This window comes from Vanessa tameamea, chromosome 19, assembly GCF_037043105.1.
Source record: "Vanessa tameamea isolate UH-Manoa-2023 chromosome 19, ilVanTame1 primary haplotype, whole genome shotgun sequence".
NCBI lineage: Eukaryota > Metazoa > Arthropoda > Insecta > Lepidoptera > Nymphalidae > Vanessa > Vanessa tameamea.
In genome coordinates, this window is record NC_087327.1 from 7,099,034 (window position 1) to 7,118,109 (window position 19,076).

Genomic DNA, 19,076 nt, shown 5'->3' on the forward strand with positions numbered 1-19,076 from the left:
GGTGATATTTAGAATTTTGGCGAGATGTCTGAAGGTTAAATTCAGCAGCCGGGATTAATCCGAACAATTCGTCGGAACGTTCCCCGTGATAAATTCTGTAAAAGATGCAGAGAGATCCAATATCTCTACGCAAAGCCAAAGGATCAAGCATATCGGAAAGGGCTTGATCGTCGATAATTTGAGCCGCTCTACGTTGGATACGGTCGAATGGAAGGAGCTGGTACTGGGGAGCACCCGCCCAGAGGTGAGAGCAGTACTCCATGTGTGGCTGAATATGTGCCTTGTAGAGTCTTAGACGATGGGCCGACGTGAAATACTGTCTTGCCTTGCTGAGCACACCGAGCTTTTTGATGCCAATTTGGCTTTGCCTTCCAATTGACTGCGGAACTGAACGAGGCTTGAAATATCGACGCCAAGTATTCCTATACTAGCTGCGGCGACTAATGGAATGTTCTCAAATATTGTGGAGATATGAATAATGGTGTTTTTTTAGCAGTTAACGCGCAAACTTGCGTCTTTTTGGGGTTGAAATGGACTAGATTTAGCCGGCCCCAGTTCGAGACTTTGTTTAACGAAGATTCATTGATTTCAGACACAAGTTTATTCCGCTTTTGTTCGATGTTTTCCCGAGAAATATTAGCACGGCCGGTGTATGAGGTGTCTACGGTACTATCATCTGCATAGCAGTGAATGTTACTGATTTGCAACAAGTCATTGATATGCAGAAGAAACAGAGTGGGTGATAGAACGCAGCCTTGTGGAACATCAGCATTGACGAATTTTAAGTCGGAGCATGCACCGTCGACAACGACTTTGATGCTCCGATCTGCCAAAAAACTGGTAATCCAATTGCATAATATCCCGGGAAGCCCATAGGAAGGAAGCTTCGAAAGAAGCGTTTTGTGTCACACGCGATCGAAGGCCTTCGCTATGTCCAGACTGGCTGCTAATGCCTCTCCCTTGCTCTCAACTGCTTCCGCCCATTTATGCGTCAGGTAAACTAGAAGATATTTGGAATCGGCGATATCAGTGTAAGATAATTTTAACCTATATTAAATACCCAAGGTATCAAATATATTATAATATATCTTCTACTAATTTATAATAGATAAAAATAGTTATTATGAGTGTACCTTGGAACATAGCATGTGTCTATGCTATTGAGGACTTTTCCGTAAGCCTCTTTAAGAACTTCAACGTTCTAGTACATTGTTTTGATATATCTCCTAAGGTTTAGCCTGCGTTAGCCAAGTAAGCGTACAACACAGTTTTTTTGATAAAACGCCACCATTGTCTAGCAATTTTGTGCCAAATATTTACAAATTGTATAAAATATTAAACGAAAAGTTTGTAATTTTAAATTAGTTTTTGAAGGACGTATACTTCTCTTTCTATTAGTGAAAACCGCATCAAAATCCATTGTGTGGTTCAGCAGTTAGTGCGATAAAGAGAGAGGCAGAAAGCAACCTCATTTTACATAGAAGAGATGACAATATATCTAGATTTTACATAGGCTTAATGTATATAATCATTTTACTACTTGATCTTTAGTTCATATTTTAATAATTATTGTACGCTTATCTTGTGTCAAAGGAATGTCAAACTTCAAAGTGATAACTTGGTGACAAGCTTTTTGACACTTGTTAAGAATAAAGAAATCGTTTACGATAACAATTAACAGTTCAATAACAACATGTTCTCTGTGATACAATTAAATTTAAACAGCAAGTATTTAACGTTTAATGCGAAATTAATAATGGTGTGAATTAATAGATTATGTGTCTTGTTAATTATGATGAACGGAACAAATAGCACAATTGTACCAAATTCTGTGCTCAATACTTCTACCAATAGTGTAAAACAGGATGCGACAGCCATGAAGGTCGAGAATGTAGGCAAAGCCGCTACATCGAAAGATAACACACGTGACAGTTCAGAAGATCTCCTTGATCTGAAGGGAAAAGTAGAATCACGATTATTGTCTATGTGGAACAATGTCAAATTCGGCTGGACGGTGAAGTTAAAAACAAGCTTTTCTAAAGAATCTCCAGTGTGGCTGTTAGGTCGTTGCTATCATCGTAAATTAAGTCCTAGTGGCTCTTTAGAGTCTTCTACTGAAATTGGTATGGAGGCTGGAGCTCTTGATCCTATGGAACAAATATATGGCGAAGGTATAGAAGGTTTTAAGTCCGACTTCATTAGTAAAGTTTGGATGACATATCGTAGAGAGTTTCCTACTATGTCTGGGTCAACATTTACGACCGATTGTGGATGGGGCTGTATGTTACGTAGTGGACAAATGATGCTTGCTCAAGCCTTGGTTTGTCATTTTCTGGGTAGATCATGGCGATGGTCTCCAGAGAAAGCCATTCAGAATGCTAGAGAATTTCAGGAAGATTGTCTTCATCGAATGATAATTAAGTGGTTTGGTGATAAGTCATCTGTTAACAGCCCTCTCTCAATACATCAAATGGTTAACCTAGGAGAATCATTAGGAAAGAAACCTGGTGATTGGTATGGTCCTGCTTCAGTAGCACATTGCCTCAGAGCGGTTATGATTGCTGCCTCTAATGAAAATTATGAATTTGATAAATTAGAAGTTTATGTTGCTCAAGATTCAACTGTATATATTCAAGATGTGTATTCACACTGTAGATTAGCAAATGGTTCCTGGAAATCTCTTATTTTATTGGTTCCTGTAAAACTGGGAACTGATAAGATAAATCCAATTTATGCCCCTTGTCTCACTTCATTGTTAACTTTAGATTTTTGCATTGGAATTATTGGTGGTAGGCCTAAGCATTCTTTATATTTTGTAGGTTACCAAGATGATAGACTCATACATTTAGATCCACATTATTGTCAAGAAATGGTTGATGTGTGGCAACCAAATTTTTCATTACAAACATTTCACTGCCGTTCACCAAGGAAAATGCCTATAAGTAAAATGGATCCTTCTTGTTGCATTGGTTTCTATCTAGCCACTCACCATGATTTTGAAACATTTATTAACATTATTAGTTCATTTTTAGTCCCGCAGGGTGTCTCTTCAAGTAATGAGTACCCAATTTTTACATTACATAATGGATCTCGCAGTTTAGTCATGGATCTCCCAAACGTGAGAAATTCAATATATGAAACAGAACATCATTGGATGACTCCTAATATACAAGATAGTGATACTGATATGGAATCAGAAGAATTTGTTTTGCTTTAACTTAAAATATTTAAAATCCTATGTAGCTCTGTATATATAAAAGATTTATAGAGAAGAGAATATAATAACCTCAGTAGCATAGAGCAGTAGTATGCTTATGGCCTAATACTTCCATATTAATATGACTACAAAAAACTGCATTTTATGAGGTGGTTTTTGTTTGTATACATTAGCTTAAAAATTATCACTAAATTGTAATTAACTTAATTATTTTAATGTTAAAGTGTGAACTTAAAGATATATTAACTTATTAATATGTATAGTTCTTTAAAATTGTATTACATGCTAGTTAATATATTAACCAATTAGAATATTCAAAAAATAAAATGACATAATACCTTTGTAGAAAATAGTTTATTATTTCCAGAGTCACAAAGTTATGATATAATTATTAAATTCAAAAAATATAACACTGTAAAATATTTTTACAGAATATGTAAAAATAAGGGAAATATTTCGACATGATATTTTGCTTAATGCATAATGCATAATGACCCACTCTTTATGACTTAAAGGACACAGTTTAGTGTTACTGAATTCAATATACAACGAAGAAGCTTGTCTTCAGAAAAATCAATATCAGATATATCTAGTCAAGTAAGCAGTGTTTAAACTCATGTTTAATATTTGGAGAGGTAAATTATGCATTTTTAATTTAGGTTAAAAGCATGAATACAAATGTACATTTCAGGAATTTATATTGTAATGATATTTTAAAAAATCCCTTTGTAGTTGTGATAAAATTCAAAAATTTTGTAAATACAAAGGCAATATTTTATTAGTTGTTATCCTTTACGGGAGGAGGATGTCTTATGAAATAATGCACAGAATTGTATGCAAGATGAGGGGCAATATTATGCAAAGGATGTATAGAATTCAGCTCATTTCTGGGTGAACCTACTACATATGGATCTAGAGCTCCTGTTCCATGCTGTGCAACTGATAGTCCACTTAGTGTATAACAAGTATGATATAAGTCACGAGGCCTGTAAAATTAATATATACATATATTATAACTGAAGTCACTTAAACGGGTTTCATTTTTATTACACTCATTTACATAGTTATTAATTTATGATAAAGGCTAAATTATATAAGTTTATACTTAAACTATGAAAATTGTAATATGTATTCAAATGAAGGCTAAATGTATAACAGTTAAAGAATATATTATCATGAGAAATATTACAATTTTTACTTCATTCATTACTTACTTTCCTGGTTTGTCGAGTAATCCCCCATCATACGCTTGACAGCAGACTATTATATATTCCTGTAAGGCACCTTGGCTAAATAGTACTGTTTCCATCATTTCCTTGTTATCTTAAACCAAATATAGATATTTGTATATAAAAGGCATACAAGTCCTTAAGAGCAATTTCATAAATTACCTTTAATACTTAAGACTTTATAATTGATTACTGTTTAGGTAATCACACATATTATGTCACAGAGATTAATTACTCTCATATCAAAATAAATAATATCTATGAAGTTACTTACAAAATCTAAATAAAATGATATAAAATATAAATTTACCTTGAGAAAGTATTGCACTAATTACAGGAAATATAGCTCCTTGCCAAAATGAATAACAGCCATCTACAAGTTTGTTGGTTCTTCCTTGGAACCCACCTTCTAGACTCATCTGACGATTAACGCACCACCTTAATAAGGCATCAACATCACACAGCTTAGTTCTACCTAATAAAGCTAAGCTTGCTATACCGCAATATGCATATCCCCCATGTGCCTCCATACCAGGGCAACCACCAAAACCACCTTCATATGTTTGACAACCTACAATCCATTCAGCAGTTTTATCAAATAGTGCATCAGTATATATATTGGTCACCTTGGCAACACTGATTGCACAATATGCCCCCCTAATGTCTTTTTCACCTCCCTTGTGTAGTGCAAAGGACCCATCAACATCCCGAACTGTCCACAAGAATGTCTGTAAAGCACTTCTATCAATAGAATTATATGCTTCTTCAGTACCAATGATACTAAGTGCATTAACAGCTGCATAAGTTGTACCCAGATGTGAAAGCTGTCCACAACCTCCTCCATAACCACCCTCCTTATGTTGACATTGAGATAAGAATTTTACTATATTAGATAAAGTTTCTGCATCAGGCATACTCTTCAATGTCCAAAGGGAATGAAGTATCCAGTATGCCAACCAGGGTCGACTAGCTTCTAAGCAAGCATAACTTTGAGGCAAAGTCACTAAGGCTTCTTTTAAATATTTTACATGAGCACTCTTGTTCAACTTTGGTAAATCTGGATCAATTGATGCTTTCTGTTCAAATTTTTTATATGTTTTTAAAATCATTGCTTCAACATCGATCTGAAAACGTATTTGAATTCTATATTTACTATCAATGTCATTATGTACTTTATATGGTTTCATATTGATTTAAAATATATAAATACCTGGTCTAATGAAGTATTTGTCACAACACCTTCGTCTTTATAACCTTGCGTTGAAATATCTTCAAAGAATCTAATATGATTATCCATTTTTTAACTTACGAATATGTCACGGGTAATCAAAGAACAATGCGAGTTAATATTTTCATCCCAATATAATCACTATGCAGATCAGTAGCGTGCCAACATTCTGCCCTAAATAAATTGTAGCTATTGCAGTCACTGAGCTGTTGATTGTTTAATTTAACTCAAAATATAATTTTTAAAATAGGTACACAAACATAACCTTTTAAAATTGTACCCTACCAAATTAGTATAAAGCAAAAGTGCAAGACACTAAGGAATGTAATGTATGATTTATTCAATCTAATTATGCTTTAACAAACTACTATATTTTTAATTACCTATGTAAATACGAGAATGAAAAAATAATTTTGCTATAATTCTCTAAGTTTAGTTTATTGCTATTTTTGATTTGACATTACGATTACAATTGACAGTTATATAGTGTAGCAAGCTCTAAGCATTGAAACATTGTTTGTCAACTGCTTCAATGTATAATTTTTATTATAAACATAGTCGTTGTTTGTTTATAATTAAAAATTATTTGCCTCCGTCAACTTACAAAAGAACTTAGCTAATTTACAAATAAAAAAATCAATCAAGTGAATATCTGATGTAATTTTTCTTTATTACAATTTTGTAAAGTAACATTTAAATTATTAGAATTTAATAAATAACTCATGATTAAGTATGTTACACTATTAATTTTATTATTAAATCGCTTAAAAATTTAAAGCAGCGGATAGAAATATACAGGGATATTGGTAAGCCGAAGTATTCCTGTTAGGAGGTGATAGGGGTATATGCATGATGCAAAGGTGAACTATTTTTGAGCTATCACGTTTTTTAGCTTTTTTCAAAATAAATCAAAAATTTATTTAAAAAGTAACAATTTAAATCTGTCTTTCCCATCTCCATTTATAAAAACGATTAAATATCAACTACTTTAAAACAATAATTATCGGTCCAAATTTAATAATGCGAAATAGAATTCGATATTACTTCAATATTTTTTTCCATAAAAATGGCTTAAAAGAAAAATTGTTATGAAACTTGTCTTGCAGTTTATTTTAAAAACATTACCGTTTTTAAGCTCTCCAAAAATCTAAAATAACTAGGATCTTATTTTAAAGCAAACGAAAAAAATTACCACAAAGGACATTGATGGTAATTCGTATTCGAACAAAACTTAAATTCGCTCTTTGAATGTCCTATCCCCCAAGCGGGAATACGTCGAATTACCAATAACCCTGTTAGGCCAGTCAATAAAGCCCGTGAAGGTCAAATAATTAGTATCATTATGATTTTTTAATATGTGTTTTGGGACGTAAAAATAATAACAAATTAAATTTTTCAACCCTCTGGGGTGAACGCTAGGGGGTTGAGAGGGTGAAAAGCGTTTTTGTTTATAACTTTGTGAAAAAAATTGTTAGATGGTTGAAAATTGGACAGAAGGTATAAATAATTATAACTGTATTGTATTAAAATTTCGACCTTTTTTGTTTAGTGCAAAATTACTTATTAACAAAAAATAATGTTTTTTGAATAACAGTGGTAAAAACTTGTTTAAACGAGTTAAAAAGTTTATAGAAAGTTGTTAATTAGTAATTAATTGAAGTGTCATCCTCAATGTTACTTGTTTTATTATTTTTTCATAAACAAATTCAAATTTAACAATAATAAATGTGAAAAAAAGGGGAAAATAGGGCAAAATGATAGATAACTTAGAAAATTGTCTTTAACATTCGTATTACAGGTACGATTTTTGCTAACAGCTTTTTGTTGTTAATTAAAAGTTACATGAAAATCATTACTTTTAGTTTTAACAGCTCAAAAAAATTAAAGCAACATTTAAAACAAAAATTGGATAGACACTTCTTACACAATCCTATGTTGCCTCTCCGTCCCAGTAATCTGCAAGTCGTAAAATTATTACTTTAATTAAATTATAATTTAAAAAAAAATTGTATTCATGTTTTGATAAAATACGTAACATCAGCAAATTCGTTGCGATTTACGATTCGTCTTTTTTCTGGTTGGAGACCCACGTGAAGTGGAATTGCCAAGCGATTCGTCATTTTCGAGTTCGCCAACTGTTACTTCCTCATCTGGTTTTTCCTCGATATATTCAATTTCGAGATTTCTATTTTGCGGTTCTCCGAATTGGTCAGTTTCGACATTGAAAATGTTTCTTTCTACTAAATCAATCTCGACATCATCAACTTCCACTTCATCAACTTCAAATGTCTTGACGTTTGTACACGACCGCCCGTGACAAGAGTAGCAAATTTCGGAGCACTTCAATCCAGCTTTTCTACATTCGCAAGATTTTCCGCATCCTTTTTAGCATCTGCAAGATATCAGTTTGAGCAAGTCGGCTGGCGCAGGTTCCAGTGTTGTCAATACCGGAGATAACCCATTAGCATCTCGTTTCTAGCCCCACGATGTAGGAGTTAGTTTTTGGTCTGTAAAATAATAATACAAAGCAATAACGTTAATAAACATTTATGTGTTCATTCATAATTGTTTTTATATTAATTCTAATAAATTTCAACTTACTCATCCAAAGCTGCACCTGATAGTAAACTCGGTACGAATGTTGGTCTGCAGCTGCTTTTGTTGGTGGTAAACCAGCAATGTTGAACTTGCTCTTTGTAAGGGAGCGAGCGAATCCTAAGTACCGTAGATCCTTCAGGGATTTCGGTGATTTTCCTCCGTACGTTCTAGCCAAGATTTTTTCTCCGGCATCAGCGATGGTGACTGGGTAAGCATTGAAAAGGTTGAAGCTGTCGACGGCAGAACGGATGTCTTCATGTTTGGCAACAAGGGCGGCCAACTTCAATTTTCCTTGATTGAAAAGAGATGAAGTTGTATCGCATCCGGTGAACGCATGACATGTTAAAATGTACGGTGTTAAAGTTTTGTTTTTGAGACTATCACTGAAGTATACAAATTTCGATGTCTTTCCTTTCCCAGGTTTCATGAAATAGACATTTTTGTGTCTCTGCTCTGCCACGCCAGTTAATATAACGAGCAAGTCTACATCTTCTCCTACGATAATAACCTTCTGGTAGTCTGAAGATAGGTCCAAAGCAGTTGAAACGATCAATGTATCGGCGTCTTCGGTGCTCTGTACAGCTCCGTATCCAGCACATCGTAGTTTTGACATCAACAAAGATATCAACCTAGATTTGTTCTTTTGTGTTCGTTCGTGATGGTATCTGGACACCCTTCAAAAACGACCGTTGCATAGCCGCCGTAGTGTTTCTGAATGTAGTCGATGTAGTTTTTGCGCGAAACAACTTTATGTAGCAAGTGTCGACCATCCATGACATATCGTACATCCCCTGAAGTTACATCGTCGTCAGTTCGAGCGAACAGATCATAAAGTGCAGATTTTTTGTTCTTTCGCATGTCACTTTCATCGTAAAGAGATAGTGGGTAAGGTGCAAGTTCATAAGCGAAGTAATTTTGCAATTGCTCCTGAGACTCTTTAGTAAAAGAAATCCGCTAGAACCAGTAGCATTGGATCCATAGAAACGACGGTATCAGCATTTTCAGAGACGATGTAACGGCTGCTAGCGGCAAAACACTTATTTTCTTTCTTACGCGAGAAGGTTACTTCTTTGTAATTCTTCCCAACGTTTGCTTTCAGCCCAGGCGTTCCTAATCGTTGGATAGGCCGAAGGGGACCCATCCCGTGGCCCGCGAGGAGTCCGGACTTAACGCCGGTTAATCTCTATATTTGGGGTCACATGAAATCCCTGGTTTATGACGTCTCGTCTATGTCATCCGCGGAAGAAATCAAAATAAGAATTATGAACGCTTCAAATACAATGCGGAATAATTTGACTAGTTCGGTAGTTAAGTCACAACTTAGAAAAAGAATGCGACTTTGCGTTCGCAATAGGGGAAGACACTTAGAGCAAGAACTAGGCTAAATTAACTAAACTAACTGTTTATGTATCTAAATTTTATTTTAAATTTGTATTAAGTAAGTAAATTAAGTAAATAAGTAAGTTTTTTTACATTGGTTATTATTTTAAATCAATTTTGTGGGAATTTTAAAGGGCTACCTTTAGTACGAATTCGGTCATGTTCGAATACGTCCACCAGCGTCCTTTCTGATCATTTTATTTCGGTTGCTTTGAAATAAATTCCTAGTTTTTATACATTTTCGGAAAGCTAAGTAATCGATTATGTTTTTAAAATAATTTGCAGAACAAGTTTCATAATGATTTTTTTTATTTTTCGGGCATATTTGAGGGAAAAAAAAAATATTGAAATAATATCGTTTTCAGTCTTGCATTTTTAAATTTGGACCGATCATTATTGTTTAAATATTGAAAAATTTCCAGTGTTTAATTATTATTATAAATCAGAAAAAAAAATTAATTGATATTTTTTTTTTAATTAAATTTTTGAAGTTGCATTTTTGACTTATTTTGAAAAAATCTAAAAAACGCTATAACTCAAAAATGGATCACGCTTGCATCATGCATGGGGGTTAAAATTATCGCAAATAGTCACCCCTATGACCTCCTAACGGGAATACGTCGAATTACCAATAACCCTGTATATTTCTTCATTGATCTGAAATTTCGGAGGGGAGTCTCCTTCGATCTTTTCCTCCAGTTCGGTAAAAACGTAGTGGTATATCTGTGGTTTCATTTAAGGAAATTTAATATCTGATATATGTCAAAGTCAAGTCCACATGTTAAAATTGTGAAATGAATGTTTATAAGTGAAATTTAATATATAATGTAAAAATTGGCGTTAAGATACTTTGAACCTAATATATCTTATAAAAACTGAATCTTTTGTATTATTATAAGTGAATTACGTTTAGGCTTTACTTAAAAATATGGCAAAAGGGAAAAAGTTTATTAGCAAGAAAAGGAAGGGATCTCACAAACCCATAAACAAACGAAAAAAGAGAACAACCAAGGAAAATGAAGTTACAAATAAGAAAGCAATTTTTAATAGATATAAAGATAAACATAAAGTTGAAGAAGAGTTCGCTAAAAAAAAGCAGATGGAGGAAAAGTTTCGTAAACAACAGACAACCTATTCGGAAAGTGAAGAAGAGGAAGACGACGCATATAGACAGTTAGTCTCATGTTTTAAATCCAGTCGTAAAAAAGACGTCGTTGCAGACAGTGATGATGAAGAGATGTCAACTAGTGAGGAATCAAATATTAGTGAAAGCTTAAATGAGACTGCTACAAACGATGAAACCACTCTGATTGAACATATGAGTGATGAAAATAATGAAATTTGTAGTAATGATGACAGCACTGAAAGTTCTGATGAAGAATATTTGGTACCTGACCTTTATTATTATAATATATTAAATTTAATTTCAAATTTACAAATATGGCATTATTATGATTTTGATTGCTTAATAATAATACAATTAAATACTTATCTAATTTGAAACTTGTAAGTTACTTTCTTTAATATAATATTATTGTTAGGTAAAAGAAGAATGTGATCCAGAAACTGAAGTAGATGCAACAGAAGACCCTTTCATTAAGCATTTGCAGTATGAGTTACAGGATGAATTACTTGTGTCTCTGTCTAACATACCACGAACTGAAAAACACATAACCAAGTCTTGGTCAGTGCTTGGCAATTTAGCTATTAGTATACCACAGCCAGTTGAAACATCATCTAAGAAATCAAAGCCCAAGTTTAGTATATTAGAAGAAAAAACATATGCACCCATTGCAACAATACCACAAGTATACAATAAAGTAAACTTCAATCAACTTTATATAAAATCTCAGATAAGTGGAAATGTTGTATCTGCTAATAAAATAAACCTGATAAAAAGGGATTTGGATATTGCTGATGTTTTAACACCCTTGCAGAAGGAATTGTTTTCTGTTATAAATATTTACCAGGACCTGATGTTCCCAGAGAGGACTTTTACAAATGCAGATGAGATTAGGTTTACTTATTGCCTGCATGTTGTTAATCATGTGTTAAAGACAAGAACAAAGATTCTGCACCACAATGCAAAATTAGCTAAGAAGTCTGATTTGTCTGAGGAGTACCGGGATCAGGGATTAGTAAGACCAAAGGTAATTATTCAACTTGTAATTTTTGTACTTTATTATTTCTTGATCAATGATACATTCACTATAAAATATTTCTGTTATGTAAAATTTTTATTTAGCAAAATACTATTATTTCACTCTATGACATTAAAAAAAGTTATTACTATTTTATCATAAATTAAGAATCAATTAATAAATTGATCTTTTTAATAGCTTCAATCGACTGACAATAAGTTTGTTATACAAAACATGTAGTTTATATAGTATATAATTTGCAGGTGCTTATACTAGTTCCATTTAAAGATGCAGCTTATAGAGTTGTCAAGACACTGATTGACTTAGTTGTACCAAAGGAAGCGGGTCAAGTAGTGAACAAAAATAGGTTTGAAGATGATTTTACAGGTGGAGAGTTGATAATGCCCAGTAAGAATCCAAAACCTGAAGATTATGAGCTTCTTTTTAGTGGCAACACAGATGATACATTCAGATTAGGAATGACTTTGACAAAGAAAACATTGAAGGTATATGTCACACAAATATTAATTACATATTTGAATAACCAAATAATTTTTAAAATTATCTTGAGAGTATATAATATATTGATATAACAGAAAAATGTTCTATTATTAATATACTTATTAAGAAATATTAAGATTTAATTAAATATATAAGATCAGAAAGAAATACAAATAATAATTTATAATTTTTATATTTAATAAAATATTTTTTCTGCATGTTTATTTAATTACATATTAAATTTTATTCCTACTATTTATTTAATTAACTTATAATCTATCTTTTACAGTTGTACACAGATTTTTATTCATCAGACATACTTATAGCCTCTCCTCTCGGACTCCGTATGATTGTTGGTGCTGAGGGTGAGGAGGATCGAGACTTTGATTTTCTGGCATCTATAGAATTGCTTATAATGGACCAGACTGACATATTCTATATGCAAAATTGGGATCATCTGTTGCATATTTTAGATCACTTTCACATGCAGCCTAAAAAAACACATGGCACTGATTTCTCTAGAGTTAGGTCATGGGCTGTAAACGGATGGACTAAATATTATCGGTAATAACTTTTTTTTTAAATAAATCTTTTTAGCACCAGTCAGAGGAGGCATCCTGTCCTATTAAACAGTAGGTTTAATGATGGTTTCTTACATTAGTAATGCATAATTATAAACACAAATTAAGCATGTGTTAACTCAGTGGTGTTTGCCCAGATATTAAACTGTGATATTTGGTTGAGATCCACATGTCTTATCCATTTGATTATTGATTCCAAACTTAAAATTATTAACTTTTCTTATTTATTTGTATGCCACTTAATCTATTATTATTTCTCCCAGACAAACATTAGTGTTTTCTTCAATACCACTGCCAGAGATCATGTCAGTGATGAATAAAAAATGCCAAAACTATGCAGGGAAAGTTTTGGTAGTTAACAAACCTGATGTAGGCAGTATACAGCAAGTCTTAGTACAAGTACCACAGCTGTTTCACAGGTTGGTTATTGCATTTTACTATCCATTTGTCCAGTCCATGGAGTCTTTAACAGTAAGAGGAGGACTTTTTTAAGTGTTCAACATTTTATATAATATACTTACTTGCCAGATTTGTTTAATTCACAAACTGTGGTCCACGGTACATTGCTCTGTGTAGGCATTTTATATGTTTTGTTAGTAAACTAAGTACACAAAACTAAAAAAATGTTTTAAAATAATATGTAAAATTCCATAAAAAAGGAATTGATGTTTGATAACATTTTCGTGCCACTCATATCTTTGAATGTCACGAAAAAAGTTCATAGTTATTAACCTCTTGTTGTTAAATCACCTAATAAATTTATATTATAATAGATATAGACTATCTAACATCTTTCATAACATCTTTTAGCCGACGCTTTTAGTCAAGCGTGTTATGCTAAGCATCAAAATTAAAATTCCAAAACATAGTTTTTATTTTTTTTTCATTTTATTTTTATGAGAATCTGCTTTTTCTGACTGTAAATTAGAAGGAACGTCTAATTTCGGACCTTGCATCGGTTATTTGTAAATTATGTAATTTAAGTGAAATTGACTCATTTCGTTTTAATCTGCAACATGTGAAATAGTCCTTTACGATTTCTGTGCTTTATATAAATATTTACGAGCAAAAAAATACCATATAAGGATAATTAAATATCTTTTGTATTTCCAGATTCAATGCCGCCAACCCACTTGCATCTGTTGATGCAAGGTTTGAATATTTCGTGAAAGAAATTCTTCCAAAACAGCGCGATACACTTATGAGTCATACTCTTATTTACGTGCCGAGCTATTTTGATTTTGTAAGGATAAGGAACTATTTCAAAAAGGAAGATATTGGCTTTGTTCAAATATGTGAATATTCGAAGGTAAGTTAAAGTTACAGTTTTGCATTGTCTTATTTTAAGCATTTTTATTATTGTATAAGACACTATAGATGTGCGACTAATATTTAAAGACAAAACATGAATTACATTTATTGCTCTTATTTTTTATGCATTATACGACTGTAAAATTATTAACAAGTTAATATTAAACAATTAATCGAATATTAAGATGGTGTGCTACGGGGCGCTACGGGCGGTTGTTTATAATTTAAATCATCTATTTGCAAAATTACGGTACGGGTTTAATAGTAGATTAAAATTCTTTGCATCCTTATTAAATATTTGTACAAAAACAGATATTATATATATCAGATCATTTTTTATTTGCGATTAAAGAGCCGAGATGGCCCAGTGGTTAGAACGCGTGCATCTTAACCGATGATTTCGGGTTCAAACCCAGGCAGGCACCACTGAATTTTCATGTGCTTAATTTGTGTTTATAATTCATCTCGTGCTCGACGGTGAAGGAAAACATCGTGAGGAAACCTGCATGTGTCTAATTTCAACGAAATTCTGCCACATGTGTATTCCACCAACCCGCATTGGAGCAGCGTGGTGGAATATGCTCCATACCTTCTCCTCAACGGGAGAGGAGGCCTTAGCCCAGCAGTGGGAAATTTACAGGCTGATTATGTTTATGTTTTATGTTATGTAAATGTTGGTGTATATTATTTTACAATTTCAATTTGTATTATTATTTATATTTTCTTTTAACCACTTTGTAATGTTATCGTTTATTTTGCAGGACCCAAAAATAGCTCGTGCACGAGATATGTTCTTCCACACTGAAGCACATTTTTTGTTATATTCGGAAAGAGTGCATTTCTTCAGAAGATTTCGAATTAAAGGAGTGAGGCACATCATATTTTACCAGCCACCTACCTACCCTCATTTCTACTCGGAAATGTGTAATCTTATGCAGGTATTGCTTACGTTCTTAGAGTAATATTCTAAATTATAGAAATCCTTAAAATATGTTCGTCAAAGATGTTAAACATGTAAAAAGAAATAGACTATATGATTATATAGTATATATGTTACTAGGTTTGCTTGTGCAATTAGTTATTATTATTAATTAGTTAACGAAAAGCATCGTGTGAATACAAAAAAGTGTACCAATTATGACGCTATAATAAATAAAACACACGGTATCTCATATCAAACCATATAAATATTGAAATTATTTTTTGTTTAAAACAAAAAATAATTTACTTAAAGAGATGAATAATTGAAAATGCGACAATAGATAAAAATTGAAAATAATTCCACAATAAATATATTATCAATTTTTGTTTCTATCATGTTTTAATTTTGTGTATTTATAATATAAATAACTTTCCCCCAAATGTCTTCGTGCTATCGTTCTATGAAACATGTATATAATATTACTTCAGCATAACATTTCATAGTTGTATCCGCAGCACCGCATGACCTATGTAACTTAAATCAATTTTCTCTTCAAAGCCAACAATCACAACTACTGAAAAAAAACGCACAATTATTTGACACATCGATCACTCACTCGTTGAAATCACTGTATCGCAGAATTAACTATTACACTTTGCTTAATTTATGTCAAATGTGCAGTTATTGGTTTATTTACGTTATATGCATTAGTGACAAACACGAGCTATCTTTTATTTTCGTACGAATGTAAATACGATATGACTTTCATAGTATTTTATTTACATTTTATGTAAAGCAAAGCGTTTGTATTCTGCCGCGATGTTTTTTTATCTATTTTGTTGGGGTATACATATCTATCTATTTAGTAGATCATTGATGTACGTATTTTAGTGTTGCATATCGAAAGTTCACTATCGATAGACTATCGATAGTTAAGGTGTTAGCGATAGTATCAATAGTCTATCGATAGTATTGTCACGTGTCAATACTATCGATAGTATCGTTAGTGTCGATAGCTAGTATCGATAGTATTGCAAAAACCATTACTTTTAACCTATACTATCGATAGTATTGGAGTAATCAATAGTATTGCTTGCAGAGAGCTAGCGATACTATCGATAGTATTGCCGTAATCAATAGTATTGCTCACGGAGAGCTATCGATACTATCGATAGTATTATCGATATCCTGAATACTTTTCGAGGTCAACTATCAATACTCGTATAGACGTATTTTATTTATTTTTGTTATTTATTATTTTGTTTCTGTCAAAATAGGAGAGTAATCAGAATAAATATGGCGGCAGTGACTGCAATATGACAGTGACAGTTTTATATTGCAAGTATGACATGCAACGAGCCGCGGCGATACTCGGAGCCGATCGCATCGCGAGAATGGCTGCGTCAGAGAAATCTGTTCATATGTACGTCACCGGAGACTAATAAATGCTATACAACCATATATCGTATTTTTTATTTACTGACATAATTTTATGCACAACAGTGTACTTTAACAGTGTTAAAAAACAACGGGAAAATAAGTTATTCATCTTATTGTAAGCGTTTTGTAAATATCTGTTCATGCTTAGATTAATTATTTATATAGCTATTTAGTGTCGCACTACGAAATAACTAAAACAGACGAGCTACCTATTATCTTGGTGTGCGTGACGATACATCATACTTTACTAGTGTATGTGTAATTTTTGGCTAACAGTTCGCCACTCTTCGACGCATTCTCAGCTTTGACAGTTTATCTAGATTCTAGATATATAAATAATCAGTGTCGTAAGTATACAAATACTTATTATACCCTATACAAGTTAGCTTGATCTATTTGACAGACGGGCTAGTGATGGAAACAGAAAATAATTAGTAGTCCAAAAAATAACGTTTTTAAAAAAATGTAACTGTGACGAGATGGTGTGGGTGTATTATGTGTGAAATTCTTTACACTAGACATAAAACATTGGGTAGATAAGCGATGGTAGGTTAATATTCAAGTACCTATTTAATATTACAGGGTTATTTTTGGACCTCCGGCCAAATTTAAATAGATGGTTCAGACCATGAAAGTAAACAACTTTCCCAAAGAAACACGGGTCGAAAAGTGAAATAAAAAATTCAGACCTTCCATACGAAATCTTTTTTTTTCTAAAAATAGTTATACTATCTAAAGAGCCCACTAGCCAATCACTAGCCAAAGAGACCCCCAGCAAAAGGATCCCCGTTCGTAACAATAACTTAACAATGATCTTTAATAATGATTTTTTGTAATCGATATTTGTAACAGTTGCTGCCTGTTATTCGTGTCCCATCCCATCCGTCCGACCGATGTAACATTTTACAAGCGTTTATTATGTTCAGTGTTCCTATTTAAATTTTACTTTGAAGCATTAAAAAGCTTTAAAATTTTCGGATAACGCTTGATCTTTAGGGACTTTTGTGTTATATGTATTTTTTTAATATTTTAACAATTTCTGAAATAATTAAATTAAGTAAATAATATGTTCGTCAATGCAAAGTCATGTCGATCAGAAAAATTTACATCTGTGAAAAAGATCAAGCTAACTTGTACAGGGTATATGTTATAAATTTATCATTTGACACTTATTATGTAATTAGTTAAACTTACCATAGATAATTTTTTATATCTATACTAATATGCAAAGTTTAAGGATTGGTTGGCTTTAACGCATTAATACAAACCAATTCGAATGAAAAAAAAAACTACGTTCGATGGACCATTTACAGAGAAAGATAGACTATAGATAGATAATATCACGCTACGAGTCACTGGCGCTAAGTAGTAAGCTTTGACAAGATAAAACGCGCATTTTTTTGCTGCATGAAAAGTGATATTTTGTTTGTGATATTTTATTGTAAACCCAATCTTCTCTGATTGGTTTTACAATAAAATTGCCTGAATGTCATTAGCTAACAATTTGTAATTTTTTGAAAATTACCTAGTTTAAACTTTAAAATTATTCACTTGGTATGTTAACAAATCATCATTTTGAAATCATACTAGATGAATTCTTAAAATAATAGCAAAAATTACACCAAACAAAAACAATTAAATCAAGTAGTTAATAATTTCAGTGAAGTCACATTTACACTCTTGAGTCATTGGCACAGCGATTTGGATATCGCAGAAAAGTTAAATGCAGTCCAGCCTTTCTTTGTCTTTGTAGCGTGCCAAAACATTTTTTTTTCTGGGTAAAGTCAATATTCTCTAGGACCTCCAACTCTTTGATGTAAGTATATGATGTGTATGATGATGGTGTATTTTGTTTTCGCTGTTATTACATACACACATACCTATTGAAATATTATCACTATCATTTTGTCTTTTCTAACTAATGATTTTATTATATGTGAAACCCTATTTCTCAAAAACAAAAAAAACCCTTTTAAAGAATCTCTTTTGACTTAGATCTGCGAAATAAGATCTCTCTCCTTAATAACTAATTATAATTAAATAATGCAGATCGATGTACCTATATGTTTTATTTTCTTCAGTGTATGTATAGCGTTCTATTTCTTTTAAAATAATAATAGACAATTACGTTATTAAGTTATAGATTAGAACTTTGAACAAATATTAAACATTTTTTTTAAACAATCTTACCCTTCATATTATGTAACGTCGTTGCTAACTCTCACCCGTTGTGCATAAAGCTCTGTAACCAGGTAGAGACGAATGATCACCATGATGAACACCGTCACTTACCGTAAGCCAGACAGAATAAGAATCTTGGACTCCGGGACTCGCACACATTGATTGATTAAAAATTAACACAGAAATGCAAAATTGATTTCATTTTTACGAAACAAAACAAAACTTCTAAGATACTATCCATTAATTGTTATAGAGGTATAGTAACCTATCTAAAAGTTAATTGATAGTACCTGGATTAAAAAAAAAAAACTATGTTTGTAGTAATTAAATATTTAGTAGATCATACA

General features: G+C 32.3%; 5 protein-coding genes across 5 annotated transcripts in view; 3 read left to right on the forward strand and 2 right to left on the reverse strand.

Moving 5' to 3' along the window:
* LOC113399485 (salivary glue protein Sgs-3) overlaps window positions 1–19,076 on the forward strand; it is a 271,041-nt gene that overhangs the window by 170,508 nt on the left and 81,457 nt on the right. The window lies entirely within an intron of this gene.
* Rps29 (Ribosomal protein S29) overlaps window positions 1–19,076 on the reverse strand; it is a 123,712-nt gene that overhangs the window by 21,708 nt on the left and 82,928 nt on the right. The window contains exon 3 of the mRNA XM_064217942.1: window positions 3,553–3,815. Coding sequence (XP_064074012.1) covers window positions 3,807–3,815 — 9 coding nt within the window. The 3' untranslated portion in view covers window positions 3,553–3,806. Of the gene's footprint in view, window positions 3,816–19,076 lie in introns of the transcript that reaches the window.
* On the forward strand, window positions 1,597–3,567 carry LOC113399320 (cysteine protease ATG4D). The gene has a single exon (XM_026638419.2). The coding sequence runs from the start codon at window positions 1,793–1,795 to the stop codon at window positions 3,215–3,217; it is 1,425 nt and encodes a 474-aa protein (XP_026494204.1). The 5' UTR covers window positions 1,597–1,792; the 3' UTR covers window positions 3,218–3,567.
* Window positions 3,822–6,158, reverse strand: LOC113399321 (protein farnesyltransferase subunit beta). The gene is made up of 4 exons (XM_026638420.2): window positions 5,657–6,158; window positions 4,757–5,570; window positions 4,432–4,540; window positions 3,822–4,203 (listed from the first exon to the last, which is right to left on the reverse strand). Exons 1-4 carry the CDS (start codon window positions 5,741–5,743, stop codon window positions 3,996–3,998), a joined length of 1,218 nt encoding a protein of 405 aa, XP_026494205.1. The 5' UTR covers window positions 5,744–6,158; the 3' UTR covers window positions 3,822–3,995.
* Window positions 10,458–16,569, forward strand: LOC113399331 (U3 small nucleolar RNA-associated protein 25 homolog). Its single transcript, XM_026638434.2, has 8 exons — window positions 10,458–11,039; window positions 11,194–11,802; window positions 12,057–12,299; window positions 12,584–12,858; window positions 13,139–13,294; window positions 13,989–14,184; window positions 14,948–15,124; window positions 16,386–16,569. The coding sequence occupies exons 1-8, from the start codon at window positions 10,581–10,583 to the stop codon at window positions 16,548–16,550; spliced, it is 2,280 nt and encodes a 759-aa protein (XP_026494219.1). The 5' UTR covers window positions 10,458–10,580; the 3' UTR covers window positions 16,551–16,569.

Coding starts and splice junctions, on each gene's coding strand:
- LOC113399320 (XM_026638419.2), top strand. CDS start 1,793: ATGATGAACGGAACAAATAGCACAATTGTACCAAATTCTGTGCTCAAT.
- LOC113399331 (XM_026638434.2), top strand. CDS start 10,581: ATGGCAAAAGGGAAAAAGTTTATTAGCAAGAAAAGGAAGGGATCTCAC. Junction 11,803..12,056: donor AGGGATTAGTAAGACCAAAG/GTAATTATTCAA, acceptor TATAATTTGCAG/GTGCTTATACTAGTTCCATT. Junction 12,300..12,583: donor TGACAAAGAAAACATTGAAG/GTATATGTCACA, acceptor TATCTTTTACAG/TTGTACACAGATTTTTATTC.
- LOC113399321 (XM_026638420.2), bottom strand. CDS start 5,743: ATGGATAATCATATTAGATTCTTTGAAGATATTTCAACGCAAGGTTAT. Junction 5,571..5,656: donor CAAATACTTCATTAGACCAG/GTATTTATATAT, acceptor ATACGTTTTCAG/ATCGATGTTGAAGCAATGAT. Junction 4,541..4,756: donor TAGTGCAATACTTTCTCAAG/GTAAATTTATAT, acceptor ATTTGGTTTAAG/ATAACAAGGAAATGATGGAA.